This window comes from Austrofundulus limnaeus, unplaced genomic scaffold (assembly GCF_001266775.1).
Source record: "Austrofundulus limnaeus strain Quisiro unplaced genomic scaffold, Austrofundulus_limnaeus-1.0 Scaffold38, whole genome shotgun sequence".
In the NCBI taxonomy this organism is placed as follows: Eukaryota; Metazoa; Chordata; class Actinopteri; order Cyprinodontiformes; family Rivulidae; genus Austrofundulus; species Austrofundulus limnaeus.
This window is the reverse complement of record NW_013952440.1, coordinates 2,928,527-2,946,196: the sequence shown is the minus strand read 5'-3', so window position 1 is coordinate 2,946,196 and position 17,670 is coordinate 2,928,527. Positions and strand designations below refer to the sequence as shown.

Genomic DNA, 17,670 nt, shown 5'->3' with positions numbered 1-17,670 from the left:
ATTTTATTTTTTATTTTATTTTATTTTTTATTTATCCTTCATTTATACAGGAAGATCTCTTGAGACTCATCGTCTCATTTACAAGAGAGACTTGTTACATCCACCACAACAAAGTAGCTTAAAAACAATAATAATTGTGTCCCTGGTGGAGACTGGAGACCTGTCCAGGTGTCTCTGGTGAACTGGAGACCTGTCCAGGTGTCTCTGGTGAACTGGAGACCTGTCCAGGTGTCCCCTGCCTTCACCCAAAGGCAGCGAGGACAGGTTCCAGCCCCACCCTGACCCTGATGACAGGAGGAGGATTTTTTTAATAGCAGGAAACAGATATTTAATTATAAAACATGATTTATTTGATGCTAATCTGAGTTAGTTTAGTGTTTTTTGTAAATATATTTGACTGTTTTGTAGGAATGAACATGTTTGTAATGTTTGTTCAAAATAAAGCTACATCTGTGTTTTTATGATAAACTATCAGTAAATTCCTCAAATGTCCTGTTTCTAATAATATTAGAACTAGAAGAACTATTGTAGATATAAAAGAAAACAGTTAAAAATGCAACTATCAAAAATCTTCCTCTTAATCACTGAAAATAATTTATACAGCACGTTGGTTCTGTGGGTTTTATAAATGGTGTTTTCTGCTGTCCAAACCAAGTTTCTTCTGCATGATCCTGTAACTGTAGCGCCCTCTAGTGACAAACAGAAACTGAACAGAACAACAGAGCACAATAGTTTAGGTTAGTTCACATTCCCAGAAGGACTTCCATTTGTTAAATAACTAAAAGATAAGAGATATTTTTTCAATAAATTCTCTTCAAAATAACAAATTTACATATATTTTTGAAAGATTATAGAAGCACTTGAACTTTAGGACTTGGGTCAAAGTTTTTGGGATCCTTCCACAAGCTTCTCACAACTGTCTGCAGGAATCTTCACAATCAGCATATTTAGTTTCTGACCCAGAATTGATCAAAAAGCCAGGATGGTTCACATCATCATAATCATCCTCATCCTCATCCTCAGCTTCTGAAGACAATCATCTTCTCGGGTTTGTAGGTCCTAATCCTCCACTGGCCTCTGTACAATAAAACTCTCTAGAAGATTCTGACAGCTCCAAATGGTGAACGTCTTAAACATAATACAAAGTGCAACAGATTAGTGTAAAACGTTTTATACATGCTAAATAAGCTAAAAGAACCAAACCTGATGGAACATTTTTGACATGAAAGACAAAGATTATTCAAATGAAGTTTTACTTTTTATTCAACATAAAAAAGATGACAATGAAAATTGTTTGGAGTTGCAACACAGATCCAGACAAACATTTCACAAACGCAGTCATTTAAAAACCGTTTACTACCAGTTTTCTTCTAATTTCATACTTTAAACAAGTCTATGTGTAAGAGGACGTTTTTAAGTTGCTCTTCTCAAAACAGAAAAAAAGTGTTTACATGTTTATGTAATCCCAAGATATTTTAACATGTATTCATTTTATATTAATTTCTGTATCAGTTTATAAATTCCTACGACTGATTTAAGTTAAAAAAAAGGAAGAAAAAAAAAGGAAAAATTCCTCCATTTTCTTCCAAGTGGATCAATGTTTTAGGGATCCTTCCACATGCTTCACACAATAGTTTGCTGGCGTTTTCTCAAACTAATGATGGAAGGCATAGTAAACTTAATTTATTTTAAGTGCATGGATAAGTATAGATAAATAAACTCAATTTTTCCTCCTGTGTGGCGAATCATTACCCATCGACTGATTTATCTTCTGTGTGGATTCTCATGCGTCTTTTTAAATTGCTCTTTGAGATAAACCCTTGTTCACACAGATCACAACAAAATGGTTTCTGTCCCGTGTGCCTACATGTGTCTGTTTAAAGTTTCCTGACGGTTGAACCATGTGTTTGTTTAACGTAGCCTTTTGAATAAATTTTAGCTCACAAACATCACAACAAAATGGCTTCTGTCCCGTGTGGATTCTCACGTGTGTGTTTAAATTACTCTTTCAGCTAAAATTTAGCCCATAAAAATCGCAACAAAATGGCTTCTCTTCTGTGTGGATTCTCACGTGTGTGTTTAAATTACTCTTTCAGCTAAAATTTAGCCCACAAAAATCACAACAAAATGGTTTCTCTTCTGTGTGGATTTTTGTGTGAGTGTTTAAATTATTCTTTCAAGTAAAACCTAGCCCACAAAAATTACAGCAAAACGGCTTTTCTTCTGTGTTTGTTCTCATGTCAGTGTTTAAATGGCCTGTTTTGCTGAACCTTTGCCCACAAAGCTCGGTTGGACGATCTTTGACTTCAGATTGGTGCTGATGAAGCTGTGAGGATGGAGGTTTCTCTTCATCATCTCTACTCTTCAATGGAATTGCAGTCAATGAAATGCTGGTGGCATCAGTCCCCTCCTTCACATCGAGTTGCTCTCCATCCAGACTGGTCTGTAGTTCCTCCTCTTCCTCATTTATGTGGAGGCGTCCTGGGTCCTGCTGGTCCACACCAGGCCTCTGTTCTTCAGGAGCTTCGTCTTTATTCAGCACTGAAACCTGAGCATCTGCAGGAACCACTGAAACACAGGTACAGTATATTGGATGTAACAGGAACCAGCAAGATCTATATCTATATTTCAAATATCTTGGAACTTGCTCAGATTATCTATTTGGTTAAGTGCAGATAAGAACAATACATTTCAAAATGAACTGTTAGAATAAAATCAATGAAAGCAGTAATTATATTTTATTGGTTATTGTTATTTTGCTATACCATTACCCTATCTCAGCCATCCTTGAGGTCTGACACTGGGCAATGGGCAAGGCAGTTACTGAGATATTTGTCCGTAGGCTACATCTTTAGCTTCTTATTGCTGTTGAACATCTTGGTTTGGGTTTGAGCTTAATAATAAAGGCAGAGTGCATTAGAGACACCAGCTTCACCTTCCTCATCTCGCTGCATTTCAGGAACTTTTGTCCACAACGAAGTCCTTTAATGAACTGCCACTCCGACATCTGACATCCTCAAGTGTTTTCTCTGCCACAAGTTGTATAAAAACATTAGTAACTGCACAGATAAACTGAACCGCGGTCGCAACTAATAGCAAAGTTAGGGTTTGTTATAAGCGTGACTCCTGACCCCTACCCAGGATGCCCTGCGAGCAAAAACTACAACAAGAAGCAGCATCCATTAACTACTAAACTGTAACCTACTAACACTCAACAGTACAAATACAAATACACACACCTAATATACGCAGTTTATCTCTCGGACTGATAACAACATCTAATATGTTACTTTATCCGTTTTTGTCTTCTTGTTTCTCAGCTACATTACAACTTCCAGGCATACCCGACATTTTTCTTCCTTCTCTGAGTCCATCATTCATGTGGTTTGTCCTTCTGTCCCCACGTCTCTGGTAGCTTTCGTTCAACAAAATTTACCGAGCCGTTAAAGCCGAATATTACTGTAACTCAAACTAATTTGACGAGAAGTGAAAGGACTGGTGTTTTGCTCGCAACCGCCGTACAGCGACACAAGTGTCGCGCGGCAAGCCCTCACGCCGTACGCTGACTTCAACTGTCGTTAACTTCTTCGCCTCACGTGAAAGCTACAAGCCGAAGTTAGAGCTCGTGTGTGTTGAAGTAGAGCTTTTCTGTATTATTAGCAGACAACATGGAGGGAGCCGACGAGTTCTTGAAGTACCGTTCACCGCTGGTGTCCAGATACGCCAGCAAGGAAATGGCCTACAATTTCAGTGACAGGAAGAAATTCACAACCTGGAGAAAACTGTGGATTTACCTGGCCAAAGCTGAGAAGGTTAGACACATTGGCTGACATTTTGCAACCACAGATTGCGATTTTAAAAACCAAACATCTACGACCTTTGGAGAGTCTCATCGAGTTTCCTGTTCGTCTATATATAGTTTTGAGGAGCAGGAGGAGTGTATAAGGATGATAGGGCATTCTGTAAACACTAAAGGTCACAAAGAGTTTCATTGTAAGTAAATAAACATAAAAAAACACATGTTTAACCATCTCTTTGTGCCCCACAAATATCAACATTATAGTTTAATCTTCTGTGGGTTTTGAATGGCCTATTTTGTTTGGCAAAGTTATTAAATTTAAAAAACACAAACTGGTCATTGCTCTGTCAGTTTTACAGATATTGTCCAAACAAATTGGTGTGGTAGTAGCCGAGGGTCATTCACAACACGCACTCCCAAGTGCTACTAAACAAATTGTTTGTTGTAAACCTTATCTGTTAGGAAAATATCTCTAGGTGGTTTCAATGAAACTCTTTGTACCCTTTTGAAGTCAACCCATTCAAGATGACTACCACCATCAACCGACACAAAATAGGTGTAACTCTTAATTTTGCAAATGTTGGGCTAAAGTTTGACACGGTGGTAGCTGACATTCATTTACAACACAAACTGATAATTCCTTATCTCACTGCTACATCTGAGCACCACAAAAACAATAACTGAGCTCTGTGTGGTATTTCCTGCATAGAAACAGCATTATAACACATCCTCTTATAAACACTGAAATACTGCGTGTACGACTGGCTAAATGTGAAATAAAATAATACAGAAATACTATTCAAAGTAAGAGTTTTACACGCTGATGGGTTGTGGTGAGTAGCTGCCGTCTTTAGTTCTGACTTTCTGACAGCCTGGAGGTGTGTTTCAGTTTAAATTTATGACTTTTAAGTGGGAAATTCCCACTTCCCAGTACAACTGGGCAGCAGCAAAAGTAGCCAGTAAAAAATGCAGCAAATTTTGCCAGCAATAATTAAACCCTGTGCACCTCTACCTAGTGGTGGGATGCCATTATTTTTTTTGCAGGTAAAATAATCAACATGCATTATGGGAGATGTAGTTCATGGCCAACGCTGGCTTTAAAGCAGTTTATTTTAAGACAATAATACATTTTTGAAGCTCTCGCAGGCCACATAAAATGCTGTGGCAGGGCCACATTTGGCCCATGGGCCTTAAGACTGACTCGTGGGTTAGACCTAAACAGCTACAACTCCATAATTTCTCAACATAACATTGTCTAAAACAGGAATGTAAGGCCTTTGAGTTTTATTGTGTTCACCAGATTAGCAACACAACTTTCCACTTGAAATACTTCATTATCATTCAACTTATCTGGAAACGTTTGGTAATACTGTCTGTCTTCTCTACAATCTCAACACACACGTGCTGTCCTTGTGAACGTGCACTCAGTCGCTTGATTAGGCTGGAATGTCTCTTCATCAGAGGCAGCAAACGTCTAATAAGTACAGAAACAAAGAGAGGGCGGAGGAACTGGGTCAAACTGTACGATCAGACTTTAGACAAGTTAGTTCGGAAGAGAAAGAGAGAAAATGTGAGAAACTGCTGTGGTATTCAGGTCAAATATATATATATATACACTCACCGGCCACTTTATTAGGTACACCACGCTAGTAACGGGTTGGACCCCCTTTTGCCTTCAGAACTGCCTCAATTCTTCGTGGCATAGATTCAACAAGGTGCTGGAAGCATTCCTCAGAGATTTTGGTCCATATTGACATGATGGCATCACACAGTTGCCGCAGATTTGTCGGCTGCACATCCATGATGCGAATCTCCCGTTCCACCACATCCCAAAGATGCTCTATTGGATTGAGATCTGGTGACTGTGGAGGCCATTTGAGTACAGTGAACTCATTGTCATGTTCAAGAAACCAGTCTGAGATGATTCCAGCTTTATGACATGGCGCATTATCCTGCTGAAAGTAGCCATCAGATGTTGGGTACATTGTGGTCATAAAGGGATGGACATGGTCAGCAACAATACTCAGGTAGGCTGTGGCGTTGCAATGATGCTCAATTGGTACCAAGGGGCCCAAAGAGTGCCAAGAAAAGATTCCCCACACCATGACACCACCACCASCAGCCTGAACCGTTGATACAAGGCAGGATGGATCCATGCTTTCATGTTGTTGACGCCAAATTCTGACCCTACCATCCGAATGTCGCAGCAGAAATCGAGACTCATCAGACTAGGCAACGTTATTCCAATCTTCTCTCGTCCAATTTGGATGAGCTTGTGCAAATTGTAGCCTCAGTTTCCTGTTCTTAGCTGAAAGGAGTGGCACCCGGTGTGGTCTTCTGCTGCTGAAGCCCATCTGCCTCAAAGTTCGACATGTTGTGCGTTCAGAGATGCTCTTCTGCCTACCTCGGTTGTAACGGGTGGTTATTTGAGTCACTGTTGCCTTTCTATCAGCTCGAACCAGTCTGCCCATTCTCCYCTGACCTCTGGCATCAACAAGGCATTTCCGCCCACAGGACTGCCTCTCACTGGATGTTTTTTCTTTTTCGGACCATTCTCTGTAAACCCTAGAGATGGTTGTGCGTGAAAATCCCAGTAGATCAGCAGTTTCTGAAATACTCAGACCAGCCCTTCTGGCACCAACAACCATGCCACGTTCAAAGGCACTCAAATCACCTTTCTTCCCCATACTGATGCTTGGTTTGAACTGCAGGAGATTGTCTTGACCATGTCTACATGCCTAAATGCACTGAGTTGCCGCCATGTGATTGGCTGATTAGAAATTAAGTGTTAACGAGCAGTTGGACAGGTGTACCTAATAAAGTGGCCGGTGAGTGTATATAACTTGTATTAGGAGAAGCTGGATTGAGTTACAACCTATGGTTTTTAAAGGCGACGGGGTGCTCTTGTTGCTGAGACATTCTCTGCTATTCTAACACTGACAGACACTCTGCAAAAGGAGACTGCAACAGGCCTGAGCAACACCAGTGTGTGTGTGTGTGTGTGTGTGTGTGTGTGTGTGTGTGTGTGTGTGTGTGTGTGTGTGTGTGTGGAACATGTCATCTGAGGTGACACATGGGAGAGAAGGTCTGCCAGTCGTTCCCCTCCTCTGTGACTCGTGATAAAGGCAGCTGATGAAACTGAAAGCAGCAGATGTTCCTGTTGAGTTAGCCATTTTTGTGTTCGCTACTCATGATTAGTTGTGGTAGCCATCTTGAACTTTAATATTTAATATTTATTTATTCATTTAATTTAAAAACAAAACAAATTCTATGTACAACAAAAATACAAATCACAAATATAATGAAAGGCAGCAGAAAGAAGAAAAAAACTTATATCTGCCCTTATTTTCCAAAAATAAAAATAAAAAAATAAATTCAAAAAATAAATTCAAGCAGTAATAAAAACAAAAACATCAACTCTGTCTCGAACAACAACTCTTATGAACACACATTATACAATTTCATATTTGTTTAACAAATTGACTTTTATCATTCTTTTCAACAAATACATCCACATTCTTATTTTTTGGACTGAATTACACTGGTCCTTCAAATTTGGCTGACTCTTCAGCTGTAGCTGTACATCCAACGATTACTTTCTGAGAGTTTCACTCAAATCCACTCTGTGGTTAACTAGATATTTATATACTGTATATTTGCCTTTATTATATTTTATGATTTTTAGCTACAATCACGTCAAAGTTTAGCTCATTGTCTTACATAGGCTGAATTATGATAAAAAAGTATGCAATTTCAAACATAATTTTTAAAAATCTAACACCCTTGGAAATCCCTACTATTGTTTTGCTTTGTTGTCTGCATTTTTTTAAATGTTTTTGTCTAAAAAATCCAGCTTCACTGTTTATTTTATCTTGTTTCTCTTTCTCCGACTTGATTGTTTTCCTCAGGATTTGGGCCTGCCTATCAATGACGCTCAGATCCAGGAGATGGAGAGCCACGCCGAGGACATCGACTTCGTCATGGCAGCCGAGGAAGAGCGCAAACTCAGACATGACGTCATGGCTCACGTCCACACCTTCGCTCACTGCTGCCCCGCCGCCGCTCCCATCATTCACCTCGGAGCCACTTCATGCTACGTCGGAGACAACACTGTAAATACAATTAGGCTACACTGTTATATAAGCTAAGTATTTACGACTTATGAAAACAAAAACATAGTGGTTATCTTTTTGTATTTTTTCCTCAGGATCTCATCATGCTGCGTGATGGCTTCGACATCCTTCTGCCTAAGGTGAGACACAGCTGTTTGCCAGAGAACATGAAACCATCCATGTGTACACTCCAGCTGAGCCTCAGCTGCTTCAGGACAAGTCAGCAGTGTAGACATGATTGCACTCTTTTAATTATTGCCAGCAGAGAACAGCAAAGAGAAGACAATCATGTTTTGTTTAACGTTTGGAGTCAACCCCATTTAAGACTGTTGCCACAGCCAGCTGATCTTAAAAAACACAAACATAGCTGTAGCTAAGTCGGTTGTGGTCCCCCCAAAAAAGAGTTATGAATACAGTAGAATCGGTGACAAAGGGCAGCTTTGGCAGAGTCCAACTCTTGTGGTGTGTTCACACCAAACGCATTTTGAGCGTCAAAAACATCTCCAACGCTTGACGCATGTTAAGCACGTTGAATGCTCAAATCGCTCAAAATGTGCCGAGCTAGATGCACCGCAGCACTTCCTGACGCATGTCCACCATAGATTTTGCATGTAAACCTGATGCTCAAAACGCGTTTAGTGTGAATGCTCCATTACTGGAAACAAGCCCGACTCACTGCCGGCAATGCAGACCGCACTCTGTCACCGGTCATATGGGGACCTAACAGTCCATATCAATGGGCCTGGTACCCCATACTCCCGGAGTACCCCCCCCCCCCCCCCCYGACAGGACTCTCCGAGGGACACAGTCGAACGCCTTCTCCAAGTCCACAAAACACATGTAGACTGGTTGGGCGAACTCCCATGCACCCTCCAAGACCCTGCTGAGGGTGTAGAGCTGGTCTGCTGTTCCATGACCAGGACAAAAACCACACCGCTCTTCCTGAATCCAAGATTCGACTATCTGATGGACCCGTGACCTCCGTACCAGAGATTGGAGAGTCCGACCCAGGGTCCCCAGGCTCTGCTTCCTCATTGGAAGACGTGCTGGTAGGATTGAGGAGGTCTTCGAAGTATTCCGCCCACCGACCCACAACGTCCCGAGTTGAGGTCAGCAGCGCACCATCCCCACCATAAATAGTGTTGGTGGCGAACCGCTTTTCCCCCCTGAGACACCGGATGATGGACCAGAATCGCCCCGAAGCCGTACAGAAGTCTTTTTCCATGGCCTCTTCGAACTCCTCCCACGCCCAAGTTTTTGCCTCAGCGAACACCCAAGCCGCAATCTGCTTCAACTGCCGATACCTATCAGCTGTTTCTGGAGTCCCACAGGCCAAAAAGACCTGATAGGACTCTTTCTTCAGCTTGACAGCAGCCCTCACCGCCGGTGTCCACCAGCGGCTTCAAGGGTTGCCGCCACGACAGGCACCGACAACCTTACGACCACAGCTCAGGTAAGCCGCCTCGACAATGGAGGCATGGAACATGGCCCACTTGGACTCATGGAACATGGCCCACTTGGACTCAATGTCCCCCCCGGAACATGTTCGAAGTTCCCCCTGAGGTGTGAGTTGAAGCTTCGTCTGACAGGAGACTCTGACAAACGTTCCCAGCAGACCCTCACTATACGTTTGGGTTTGCCAGGTCTGACTGGCATCCTCCCCCACCAAGGGAGCCAACTCACCACCAGGTAGTGGTCAGTTGACAGCTCCGCCCCTCTCTTCACCCGAGTGTCCAAAACATGCAGCCGCAAATCAGATGAAACAACAGTAAAGTCGATCTTTGATCTGTGGCCTAGGGTGTCCTGGTGCCAAGAGCACTAGCACATATGGACACCCTTATGTTTGAACATGGTGTTTGTTATGGACAACCCATGACAAGCACAGAAGTCCAATAACAAAACACCGCTCAGGTTCAGATAGGGGAGGCCGTTCCTCCCATCCACGCCTCTCTAGGTCTCACTGTCATTACCCACGTGAGCTTTGAAGTCCCCCAGCAGAACGAGGGAGTCCCCGTTAGGAACGCTCTCCAGCACCCCATCCAAGGACTCCAGAGAGGGTGGGTAATCTGAGCTACTGTTAGGAATGTACAGTAAACCAGGACCTGTCCCCCCACACGTAGGCGGAGGGAGGCTACCCTCTTATTCATCGGGGTGAACCCCAACATACAAGCACCAAGATGGGGGTCCACAACTATATCCACTCCATAGTGAAAGCGTGGTCAACCGCTCTTGAGAAGACTGGTTTCAGAGCCGGTGTGATGCATCGAGGTGAGTCCAACTATATCCAGTCGAAACCTCTATTTAGGCTCACTGAATCCATTTATTGTGTTCATCATAAGAGGTCTTTGGACTGCACTTTGTCTGATCCCTCACTTAGGACCTGTTTGCCTTGGGTGACCCTTCCAGGGGCTTAAAGCCCCTGACAACTTAGGCTGCGTTCACACTGCAGGTCTTAATGCTCAGTTCCGATTTTTTGAAAAAATCCGATCTTTTTGTGTGAACGTTCACATTACATTTTAAATATGACCTGCATCAGACCCCTGTGTGAACGCTACACAGCCCTGATGTGACACGCATGCGCAGCAAAAGACGTGACGTCTCATCAGCCGGCTTGTTTGTTTACAGAGCTAGCATGGATGCTACATTTTGCGCATCGAATCAGAAGTTGTTGTTTAATCAGAGCCGATTAAATTATTATCTGACATGCTTCTTTAGTCAGTTATATCTGAAGCTGCCTCTGACCGGGATGCTCCAGTGAAGCTTTTTTTTTTTTTTTGAACGAAACTACGAGCTGGAAAAAAGTATCGACCAAGTATCGAACTTTAGGATCGATACTCTCCGCGACCCAGGCTGGACATGTTATTATCAAACTATCTACGTGGAAAATTAAAAGTAAAAAGATGAAGCAACTGGACTTGTGTTTTGGAGCTGTAAACACACAGAGCTACAGATTTAAACAGCGAGACTTGAGGTTAGTGTCTTATCGATCCTTCACCCCCTCCTCCTGATGAAAAAGTCAGATGAATGTGACATGAGCGTTCACACTGCAGTCACTTTGAAAACATCAGATATGTATCTGATTTAAAACCACATACTGAAACGGCCTGGGTCGGATTTGAAAAAATCGGATTTGTCGCGTTCAGACTGTCATAAAAAAATCGGATATGAGTCAGATGGGTCAAAAAAATCGGATTTGAGTCGGATTTGCCTGCAGTGTGAACGTAGCCATAGTTCCAAGGATCACTGGCACACTTAAACCCCTCAACCACAACAAGGTGGCAGCTCAGGGAGGTGTGTGTGTATGTATATACTGTATATAAATCTCTATTATATATATATATCCATCTTTCTACAGCTGGCTCGAGTGATTGACAGGCTGGCAAACTTTGCAGAGAAATACGCAGACCTCCCCACACTTGGCTTCACACACTATCAGTAAGTCTGTTCACAGTTTCACCCATCGAGTTGGAACAATCTTTTTGTGGTCAGTATCTCAACTTCCTGCTCTTTCTGCGCAGACCGGCTCAGCTGACCACTGTAGGGAAGCGAGCGTGCCTGTGGCTACAGGACTTGGCAATGGACATGCGGAACCTGCAGCGCGCCCGCGATGACCTGCGTTTCCGAGGGGTCAAGGGCACCACCGGCACCCAGGCCAGCTTCCTGCAGCTGTTTCAGGGAGATCACGACAAGGTAGAAAAATAAAAGTGCGACTGAGTACTCCAGCAGGTGAKGGTGGATGTGTGAAAATGTTGTTTAACACATTAAAAAAATATATATTTATTGTTTTTGACTCCAGGTGGAGGAGCTAGACAAGATGGTGACTGAGATGGCTGGTTTTCAAAAGTAAGTCATGCCTATTGTGTTTATTATTATTTATATGTTTATTATTTAGGAGAGCTCTATTTGTTCTTTTTAAACTATAGAGGAAGTGCTCCACTAGCTCAAGGATGTCCAATCCTGATCCTTGAGGGCCACCGTACTGCATGTTTTAGAGGTTTCTTTGCTCCAAAACACCCGATATTATCAATGGATGATTAACAGGCTTCTGCAGAACTTGAAGAGGTAATTTAATAGCTGAATCAGGTGTTTTGGAGCAGAGAAACAAGTAAAACATGCAGAATAGCAGCTCTTAAAACCAAGATTGGACACCCCTGGATTAGTTTCTGATTTGAGGTGAAGTTGAAGTATTTATGCAGAGCACCACAGCATGACACTACCATCTTCATGCTTGAAAGTTGATGTGTTTAGGGTTCTTTGATTTGAAAGCCTCGCCTCAGTTCCTCTAAACCTACTTGTTGTCCTTGCAGGTTGAAAGCTCAGTCGTAGGACAACATAGCTGCTTCACGGAAGGAGAGCCTCAGTTTAAACTGTTAGCTTTCGTGTTAGCGCCTGAGCTAGACCAGAGCAACAACATAAAAATAAGTTGCAAAAAAGTCAATCATGAAAAAAATATACAAGTATATTAGGCTGCCCTTAGGCCTAGGCCCTTGTGTAAGAGATCTGTGATCTCAATGGGMTTGTTCTGGTTAGATAAGTGTAAATAAGTTTAGTTGAAGTGCATGTTTGAAGAGATATGACTAAAACTGAAACTAAACCAGTTTCAAAATCGAAGGGGGAAACAAAGGGGACATCGGCACCTGGTTCAAAAAAGTTGTGTTACAATGGTTATGTTGTCTTTAAGTCTTTATCTGACTGTAGAAGACAGTTCTCTAGTTGTTCTTCTTTTCATACTCAGAGCTTACCTGGTGACGGGTCAGACGTACAGCCGTAAGGTGGACGTCGACTGTCTGTCCAACTTGGCCAGTTTAGGAGCAACTGTTCACAAGGTAAGCTGAGAACTTTAAAGAAACGTCTTCATCTACTGGTKTATTACTAACTTTGCTGCACATTTTCACAAGAATTACTCAGATGATGCTCACCTTTAAACGTCTGCTTTAGATCTGTACAGACATCCGTTTGCTGGCCAACCTGAAGGAGATCGAGGAGCCTTTTGAGAAAGAGCAGATTGGTATGTTTGTATATTACCGGTCTCAGACAGCAGAATGGTGCGGGGGAAAACAAAAGCATGATGTTCGGTACTGTCCTCCCCTGCCAGGTTCCAGTGCCATGCCCTACAAGCGGAACCCCATGCGCTCCGAGCGTTGCTGCAGCTTGGCCCGGCATCTGGTGGCGCTGATGGCTGACCCGCTGCAGACAGCTTCAGTCCAGTGGCTGGAGAGGACGCTGGACGACAGCGCCAACAGGTCAGACTATTCTGTGTGGCTCAGTCCATCTGTGTACGCAGCTCCACCTCCATCCCAGTCTCAATCAGCTGTAGCCCCATGTTCAAAAATAGCCTCATTGTTTTCATTCAAACACACTAAACTGCACCGTAACTAAAAAATCTAAACACGCTAAATCTCTTAAATGTCATTGCTCACTCCCGCTCAACTTTGGCTTCTTCTTCTTTTTTCTTCCTGTAGATTTTTTACATCCTGTCGACTATTTTCAGGCGTCAGTCAGAAAGGAGGTTGAGGGTTTCATGTTAGTTCAGTGGGCAGAGGGTCGGACCAAAGTTAGACCATGAATCCACTCTTTGGAACAGATTTATGGAGAGGGTGTGTCTTTCAYAGAGCAATTTGAATCAGTCATGATTAAGACTCGTCAGTGCCCAGGAACWCCAGGGGGTCAATTGTTATCGACTAAAAACTACCAGTTAATTGAGATTTTCTTATTTTGCCAATATCACCCAACCTTAGTGTGTACTCATTTCCCCACTGCTCTTTTTTGTTTACAGGAGGATTTCCCTCCCAGAGTCTTTTTTGACAGCAGACATCATCCTCWGCACCCTGCAGAACATCACAGAGGGTCTGGTGGTCTACCCAAAAGTCATTGAGAGACACATCCGCCATGAGCTCCCCTTCATGGCCACAGAGAACATCATCATGGCGATGGTTAAGGCTGGAGAGAACAGACAGGTAGGAGAGAGTCAAATATGTTGGACTCTACAAGGCAGAGCTGCCAGGAGGATCATGGGAGTTTAATAGTTTGGTCTATGTGTGTTTGTGGATCTGGAGAGGTCTTAGGACTGGGCTCCTTTGSGTATTTTGTGTGAGCTTTTCGGAGAATGGGGGCCAGAGTGATTAGAATGTCTCCTTAATGCATCCCTCAGTATAGGTCTTCCAGGCACGTTCCACTAGTAGGAGACCTGATGCAGAACTCTCCTGCAGGGATTGGACCAGTCTATCATGGAATGTGTGATTTAGGAAAGGGCTGTCTSTCTGTAAGACCCAACCATGAATAAGTGAAAGAAGATGAGTGATTTTTGTTTTATTGTTTGTTTATTATTCAGGACTGTCATGAGAAGATCCGTGTCCTGTCCCAGGAGGCAGCAGCTGTAGTTAAACAGGAGGGTGGTGACAACGACTTGCTGGCCAGAGTGCAGCGAGATCCCTACTTTACACCCATCCTGGGGCAGCTGGATGCCCTGCTGGACCCCAAGACGTTTATTGGCCGAGCTCCACAGCAGGTACATTATCATTATCTAAGGCTRCTTTTGGACAAATATTTTACTCATGAAACACGCAGACGTTCACAGTATAATTTTCTCCTTTTTTTTCCAATCCTCTCCTTAGGTTGCCAGGTTCCTGTCTGAAGAAGTGCGCCCCCTGCTGGAACCTTACAAGGCTAAGATGGATGTTAAGATTGAACTCGAACTGTAACACATACACGCCTACTTTTACACTCTGTGCACAGTTGGCAGATAAAGGGTCCATCATGGTGTTTGTGCACAATGACTACTAATTTATACCTCAATAAAGACGGTTGTTGAATTTGATTGTGTTTTTATTTATGCCTGCTGCGTTTGATTCCCTAAAACTAAAAAATGATCTCACTGTGTTGCATAGGAGAAAGAGACAAACAAATACTTGGTTACTATTTAAATTTTTGCTCTAGTATTAAAGAGGGGATACTATTTATTCACCCTTTCAGAAATCAGACTCATATGCACATGAGTGTGAGGTTGTAAGATTGCAAGGAACCCATTTTCACAAGCTATGACTACTCAATGAAGAAGAAACCAACTTTGTGTCTTTTGGAAATTTATTACAAAGTAGAACAATCAAACTTCATTGAATACTGAATAAAAATAGTAAAAATGGTTTCCGTGGATCCTTAAAATGTCTTAAAGGCATTGAATTCATCAAAAAATAAGTCCTTGATTAGCCTTAAAATGTTTTAAATCAATCTTTCAGAGGTCTTAACGTTTACACATTGTAAGTAGGATCATTGTAATTCTAAGTAGAGATGCACCGATATATAAAAATTTCAGCCAATCTCAATATCTGATATTATTATTGGTGTTATGGCTGATAACTGATATTTACCGATATTATACAGACACAAATTATTTATCTACATATACGCACAAAAACACTTGTCTTTTTTCGATACCATTAAAAAAATGACCAGACCGCTGACATGGCTCTACTTCAGTTATTCCTGGCTGCGCAGCATCACTAACACTAGCATGATCAAACAGATACCACTCAACAGACCGTTTCCCCTCCCAAAACAAACACAAATCTAAAAAGTGGGATATGATGTCGGCCATTAATATTGGACTGGTACTGATTTTCTAAAAAAAATGACCAACATCGGAAAATACCAATGTTAATGCTGATATATCGTGCATCCCTGATCTCAAATATCAAAACAACTGGCATATTTATATTTTTTATTTAATTTACAGAATGCCACTCTTAGCTAGTTGTTTTGTGTTAAAATAACCAGTTGGGTAAAATTGTTGCTGTTTTTTTTTTTTTTTTTGCCTTATGTGTTTGGTCTTGAATTTCATTTCAAGTGGCATTGAAAAGTTTTAAATTCAATTAGCTTTAAGCTGTAGGAACCCTGAAAAAATTAATAAAAGACAAAAGTAATAAAGGTGTAGAAAATAGTTTAAAGTAGACTTGATGTAAAATAAAAGTTGATGTTTAAAAGGTTGATGTTTAACCCTTTTAAGAAGGAGCAAGATTTACTCTCAAAGGGAATATTGTTGTCTTCTATTAGTTAAWTGACCGATGACCCAGTTAAAAATCTATAAAGTTTTGTCAATTTGGAGAGACGGGTGGTTAGGATTAGGGGTTCGTAATCTTACTACTACCTTAAATTTAGTTATTTAACTTCACTATATGATGACACTTGAACAACACCTTTAAAATAAATTATATTACAAAAATGTAATATTTCTCAAAGAAAAAAAAAACAGGCAGTAAGAAAGCTTTTAAAGAACTGTCAAAAGGTGAGAATCACAGTGTCCCATGACGAGGGAAAGTGAGAAGTTGGAAGGAAAAAAAAAGAAAAAAAGCTTTTTTGCATATGCATTCATGTTGATGTGATATTCTTAAAATATGTTCTGATCAATTTTTATTTTCATAGATCAACATAGGAAGAGTGTGGTGATCAAATAATTTTAAATAAAAACCACTAATCAGAAAAGAGTAGCAAGATAATTGTATTTTGATTGGATTATTTTTAATCTGTCAGTCACTCATGTGGAGTAGTAAGAGTATCAGAAGTAAAGTAGAAAATGATCAATGCATGAAATGAATCTGTTATATTGTACCTTTATGGTATTTGTTCATTGATTAATACATGATTGATTCAATTATGTCTTATTTTTATTTTATATTCGATTGTTGTGATGTACTTGGAACTAAAGGTAATCAAAAAAGTCAACAAATGTGCCAAAATTCCTCCAGAATTATGTGTAAATCTGGACTGATGAAGTCAGACAACCATTTCTTCAAATGATTGCTGCAAACATTCTTAGTTGCTGGATTATAAAGAGCACTTTAGTTTTTCACAGGTTTTCCTTTTTAGCTAAATTTTTATTCTGTTGTGTGTTTTTGTACTCTTCCAGTTAGATAAATACATTTTAGAACCTGGTAAAGACGTAAAATTAAAGAATTTTAGGAGGGTTGACTTGATTTTGTCATGAGTCTTCATATTAAACAAAATTCTAATCAGAATATAGGATTAGTAATTATTAATTAATGCAACAGTGATGATTAATCTTCCTGTCATTTACAGATTAGATGGTTTTAGAGAAAACATGGAAAAATAAACTTGTGCAGACCCTGTTTGTTGAGAGTTCTGTTGTAACATTTTTAATTTTATGTACATTTTTTCAATATAATAATATCAACTTTATCTTTAGCGTCATACAATCAGGCCTGTAAACATCCACAGTGATCTTACTCAGAGTTTCATTCCTGTGCCTCAGCAGAATCAGGACAAAGTGAAGTGATGGGGTGCATATCTTGTACTTGTGATATGATAAAAGTGAGGAGATATTTAACAAATTCTTGGAGTGTGAGAGAGCTCCATTTGCCTCTGGTCATTCCTCAGAACAGTGAGTACACAACTTTACTCTTGATTTGTGAGTTTTAGATCTTGTGTTTCATTTGGGTTTTATGGTCATTTTTACCATTCCCCCCCTGTGTGTTTCTCTTCATATCAGCCAACAGGATGTGGGTGTTTGTGTTACTTCCAATCATCACGGCGATCCTTGGAATAGGGGGTGCATTTACAGTGTGAGTTGGTCTTCTTGTAAAACAGATGTGTTGACAAAAAATGTGATGTAAAATGGTGGAAAACAGAAATAGAAGCAAAGAAAGCAAGATGTACTGAACTGTGGTCGGTTATTTGTATGTATGTACGTATGTATGTATGTATGTATGTATGTATGTATGTATGTATGTATGTATGTATGTATGT

The 17,670-nt window shown here is 41.1% G+C and overlaps 2 protein-coding genes across 2 annotated transcripts in view; both read left to right on the top strand.

Annotated features, from left to right (window-relative positions):
• The first annotated feature begins 2,802 nt into the window (after positions 1-2,802).
• On the top strand, positions 2,803-14,728 carry adsl (adenylosuccinate lyase). Its single transcript, XM_014006954.1, has 12 exons — positions 2,803-3,812; positions 7,708-7,911; positions 8,007-8,051; positions 11,267-11,346; positions 11,430-11,601; positions 11,708-11,754; positions 12,647-12,737; positions 12,850-12,919; positions 13,007-13,154; positions 13,688-13,868; positions 14,243-14,419; positions 14,526-14,728. The coding sequence occupies exons 1-12, from the start codon at positions 3,669-3,671 to the stop codon at positions 14,610-14,612; spliced, it is 1,446 nt and encodes a 481-aa protein (XP_013862408.1). The 5' UTR covers positions 2,803-3,668; the 3' UTR covers positions 14,613-14,728.
• A 2,483-nt stretch (positions 14,729-17,211) lies between these two features.
• Positions 17,212-17,670, top strand: part of tmem150b (transmembrane protein 150B) — a 24,362-nt gene continuing 23,903 nt past the window's right edge. The window contains exons 1-2 of the mRNA XM_014006842.1: positions 17,212-17,305; positions 17,414-17,486. Of these exons, the coding sequence (XP_013862296.1) occupies positions 17,227-17,305; positions 17,414-17,486 (152 nt within the window). The 5' untranslated portion in view covers positions 17,212-17,226. The remainder of the gene's footprint in view (positions 17,306-17,413; positions 17,487-17,670) is intronic.